Below are 5,084 nucleotides of genomic sequence, written 5' to 3'. Positions count from 1 at the left end.
TTGTCTCTTAACCATTAGGTGAATCTAATCCAAATGCTTAGCTAATGCAAAACAATGGTAGTCGTCTAACTTCTTTCGGTAATTCCAACGCAAATGTGACCAGGTGAGTAGGGAGATGTCGGTGGAGCAAAGCTCGCTTTATTACCACTTATCTCAAAACCTTTCTAGACATCACATTTACATTGAGTACGCCTACTTTGAAGAAAGACTAAACCATAGGCATCTACTACAAAAATAATATGGCAATTGCCTACATCTCTTGGAAAATAAAGACTTAAACAGAATTGGCGATCTATTGATGCCAGCCAGATTCGTAGTCTTCAACCCTTCAATCTAGATCATCTTGTTCTACATAGTGAGCTTCTCTTGCTTCACAAATATGCTTTGTAGGCGGTGACAAGTTCTTCACGAGCTCTACAAATGTGTGCCCAATGATCAGACACTCCACATTGAGAACATACATCTCTTTGCTCAAACTCCATTGATTGAGTCGCTTTGAAAGCGTCATTAAGATGGCTCTTAGTGTTGGTGGAGCCACCAACATGGCCAGAGGCGTTGCCTCCCTCTCTCTTTCCACGTTGACCGCTTCGGTTCCGTGTTCGCCTATTTTGGCGATTACCTTCCCAAGTAGAGCGATTATATGGACCATAAAGTCCAGAAGTATCCCTAATGTTAGGGTTTTGCTCTTGGCGCCTTCTCTTAGGGGCACGACTATAATTGGATTCCGGAATATGCTCTATTTCCACGGATCTCGAATTATAGTTCTTCACAAGGATGTTGTCATACTTTTCAGTGACATTCATAGCTCCAATGAGCTCATGAAACCTTGTGATCCGTCCTGCAGTAACATCAATTCGATAGTTCTTAGCAACCATCAATGCAAAAACGGGGAAGGTAGAGAGAGTCTTCTCAATCAACATCGCATTTGTGATCTCTTTACCACAGAATTCCATTAAGGATTTAATGCGAAGTGCTTCCGAGTTGTAGTCAAGAACTGACTCGAAATCATAGGAGCGGAGGCTATGCCATCTCACTTCTAGGTCAGGAAGCAAGGAAGGAGTCACGGACGTTGCCAAATCTTTCTTCGAGTGAGACCCACAGCCTTCTGGGGTCTTCTTCATTCATACACTCGTACTGGAGCGAATCATCCATATGACGAGTCATTAGGATGATGGCTTTCGCCTTATTTGCCTCTAAGGCTGCTCTATTTGCTTCCAAAGCTTGAGCTTGCTCAACAGTTAGCACGTCCTGGCTAGGCTCGAGAATCGTATCCAGGATTCCATCGGCCTTGAGAAGCTGGCGAACATCACGAACCCACCTGTGATATTCAGAGCCAGTTGTTCCCAATGGAGCAAAGTCCAATTTGTTTAGGTTACTCATCCTGAAAGAGAACAAGAAATTAGGGTTAGTTTCGGAGCGTGAAAGGCTACCACGAAAACATATAAAATTTCTGAGCGTAGTCGCTTCTAAGAAATTAGGAATTTCCGAGCGTAGTCGCTTCCAAGAAATTAGGAATTTCCGAGCGTAGTAGCTTCCAAGAAATTCGATTCCAAGAGGGGTTGGATTAGATCGAAACAATGATGTGTGTGGTCGATCGTTTTCTTCTCAACAAACTCTTGAATTTGGAGGACTCTACAAGCTCCAAGCTTAGAATGAGCACGAACCCCCACAGTTCGGCTTTTGGTCTCCCCTATGAAGAAGAAAGGGGGGTAGAAGAAGGGATGTTGGAAGTCCCCGAGAAAAGAAGAAGAAATTGAAAAACTTCAAAAACGGGAACTTTTAGAAAAGTTTACCTTGAAAAATAGCCGGAAATCTTGACCGGAAAAGTTGTTTAAGATGGCCGGAAAAAAGGTCGTCGGAGGTCACCGGAAAAGTGGCCGGAAACTGGTGGCCGGAGGTGGTGGCCGGAGCTAGGCAGGGCGGTGCAGGGCAGTTGCGGTGGCTTGCGGGGGCTGCTGCAGGGCTTGTGCAGGGCTACTGCAGGGGCTATGCAGGGCTGCTGCAGGGGCTGTGCAAGGCTGCTGCAGGGGCTCTCGGCAGATCTCGGAAGGGGTTCGGCAGCTGCTCGGCAGGTGTGCGGAAGGCTGTCGGCAGGTGCGCAAGGCTCTCGGCAGGTGCGCGCAGGGCTCTCGGATGCTTGGGCAGATGCTCGGCAGGGCTCGGCAGATCTCGACAGGGGCTCGGCAGATCTGCGGAGGGCAGGCACAGGTGCTTCCGGTAGCGAGGCTAGCAAGGCGAGGCTAACCCGAGCGGTTCAGCCTATTCCGGAGGCCGGTTCAGGCGGTTTCCGGCCGGTTCCGATGGTTCCGCCGCCGGTTCTGGGTTCCATGAGGATAGGGCTTCAATATTTGGGGCGGTGGATGTTGGAATTTGAGGGCTACGAAATTAGGGTTTCAGGGTTAGTGCTTCGTGCTGATAACGTTTTGTAGATAAACTGAAATTGAGAGGAATTTGCTGTGTGTTCTCATTGATAATAGGGGCCTCTTTATATAGAGGATTACAATTTATAGAATCTCAATCATACAAGGAAAGTAATCGTACATTGAATAGGAATCTAGATCCTTCTAATTTAACCCTATTACCACTAGGTCAAGTAACCTAGAATTTGGGTCAAACACAAATAGAGATATCCTTAAACACCAAGTTAATTTTGAGCATCACTCCAAACCACAAGGACTATTTATAACTTTTTTTTTTTAATTACTTAGGAAATTAACTTTATAAACGGACACAGTTAACTTGAGACCAGCATTTCAAATCTCATTTTATGGATCAAGAATACTAAGGGGACTGAAGCAGGCTACTGGAACACAAACAAGATCATATGCCCTCGGAGTCGTGAATCCCAATTTTTCATCCATTTCAAGAACATTATTCTCATTATCCATGTTCTTGTAATGTGTCCCAACAACTTTCCAATCAAAGCATTGAATCATGGCTGCAAGTAGCGCAGGTAGCATTTTCATGGTTAGGGTTATACCAGGACATATCCTCCTTCCAGATCCGAATGGAAGAAATTGAAACTGTTGTCCTCTAACATCTATTGCACTTGCCTTGTCGCCCCCATCGAGTTGTAAGAATCTTTCAGGACAAAACTCTAATGGCTTTTCCCAATTCTTAGGATCTCTTCCGATGGCCCAATTGTTTATGAATAACATTGTGTCTTTGGCAATGACATATTTGCCAACCTTACATTGTTCTACGCATTTTCTTGTAACTAAAGTCAAAGGTGGGTGTAGCCTTAATGATTCTTTTATGATGGCTTGGATGTAAGGAAGATTGGGAACATCCAATTCTCCGACTAATCGTCCATTTTTAACGACTTGATATATCTCATCCCTTGCTTTTTTAAGCACCTCTGGGTGATTCATAAGCTCTGCCAGTGCCCATTCCATTGAAATAGAGGTTGTGTCTATGCTAGCTGCGAACAAATCCTGCGAAAAACCTTTTGTTACTTTTTTAAAGTAAATAACAGTTGAGAAAATTCATATACAAATTAATGGAAATTTAAGTTCCAGAACTATTAAATATTTTTTGTCAAAAAAATCACACTCATTAATATATACACATATATGTTCACGAGTACTCTCACCAATTTGTACATTCAAGTATCAAACTCATGAGCAAGGTTCTAAAAAACACTAGGCGCTAGTCGGGCGGTGACCCAGGGACTAGCGCCTAGGGGCCTAGGCGGGGACTAGGCGGTTTTTTTTTTTTTTAATTTTAAATTATTTTTATGACATATAATAACATAAATAACAATATTTAAAGTCTAAAAATTAATTATAAATATAAAAATAGTCAAAATATAGAATAAATTAGGGTTTACGATCGCCTAGGCCCCGCCTAGTCCCCGCCTAGCACCACCGCCTAGCCCGCCTAGGCGGCCGCCTAGTAGCCCAGCGCCTAAGAGAAACGCCTAGGCCAAAATCGGAGCGGTTCCTTGCCGCCTAGCGCCTAGGCGCCGCCTAGGCCGTTTTTTAGAACATTGCTCATGAGACGAGAGAATTCTGATTTATCAAATGCATGCATAACACACATACACTATTATATACACTATATATATATAAGACCATTCTACAAAAGATTAGGTTAGGTTTAGAAGTATGGTTAGAGTAAGGATTACGTTTAGAAAAAATATGGGATTAATTTTGAAAACAGTAGGGATGGGTGAATTATACCGTAATTAGACCCTTAACATGATTTCTTGAAAATTCAACCTCCAAATACTCACTGCTCTCACCCTCCAAAATATCAAGCAAAATATCAAGAAAGCTCTTGACATCCTTTTCTTCTGTGGTGTCGCCTTTCTTCTGTATCTTCCTCAACTCTTCACGTTCAGCGATCACCTTCTCCACCAATTCATCGAACTTCTTATGTGTGGCCTCGGTTCTCTTCCGAAATCCCTGCAAATCCAATTTCTTCCAAATCCAATTAAAATCACTGAAATTGAACTCTCCGAAAATCTTGGTCGCCTCGCGGACCACCAACCTCGCCTCATCCGCCCGCGAAGCACTAGAATATTTCCCCAGCATCATCCGCCCGATGACGTTGTGACTAACCCTGGGCAGCTCCTCACTGAGGTTGACTGATTCGCAAGTCTCGGCTTTCTTGGCCAACAGCCTCAGAAGCCTCACGTACTCTTGGTTTCGGATGGCTAAAAAGTTGTCTACACTGCGGCCGCCGAGGAGCTCGTTTGTGATCAGCTTCTTGGTGAACTTCCAGTGATGTGCATAAGGTGCAAATGCAAAGGAAGCATTGTATGTCATGGTTTCGACCGCGGTGTTCTCAGAGCGGTTTATGAAGGAGAGCTCGTGGGTTTTGAGGAATTCTTTTGCCAACTCCGGTGACGTCACCACGATGCATGGGACGGAGCCGAGGCGGAGAGAGAATATGGGACCGAAGCGTAGAGAGAGGTCGTGGAAGGAACGGTGGATGAGAGGGCTGAGGAGATGGAAATGGCCGATGATGGGCAAGGCTAAAGGGCTTGGAGGAAGGTCACCATGGTGTTTCACATGGAACTTTTTCGAGATGAAGATAGAGAGAATAAGGAAGAGGATGAGGAGGACTAACTCAACTACCAT

The 5,084-nt window shown here is 44.4% G+C and overlaps 1 protein-coding gene across 1 annotated transcript; it reads right to left on the bottom strand.

Annotated features, from left to right (window-relative positions):
* Window positions 1–2,455: 2,455 nt before the first annotated feature.
* LOC133730445 (licodione synthase-like) lies at window positions 2,456–5,084 on the bottom strand. Its single transcript, XM_062158031.1, has 2 exons — window positions 4,182–5,084; window positions 2,456–3,434 (listed from the first exon to the last, which is right to left on the bottom strand). Exons 1-2 carry the CDS (start codon window positions 5,082–5,084, stop codon window positions 2,766–2,768), a joined length of 1,572 nt encoding a protein of 523 aa, XP_062014015.1. The 3' UTR covers window positions 2,456–2,765.

Source organism: Rosa rugosa, chromosome 2 (assembly GCF_958449725.1).
Source record: "Rosa rugosa chromosome 2, drRosRugo1.1, whole genome shotgun sequence".
NCBI classification, from domain to species: domain Eukaryota; kingdom Viridiplantae; phylum Streptophyta; class Magnoliopsida; order Rosales; family Rosaceae; genus Rosa; species Rosa rugosa.
Note: the sequence above shows the minus strand (reverse complement) of the source record. Positions and strands in the feature narration are given on the sequence as shown.

What these genes read in the sequence shown, in the direction of transcription:
- LOC133730445 (XM_062158031.1), bottom strand. Translation starts at nt 5,084, where the DNA reads ATGGTAGTTGAGTTAGTCCTCCTCATCCTCTTCCTTATTCTCTCTATC. An exon ending in ATGTTAAGGGTCTAATTACG is followed by an intron (nt 3,435 to 4,181) that starts GTATAATTCACC and finishes GGTTTTTCGCAG; the next exon opens with GATTTGTTCGCAGCTAGCAT.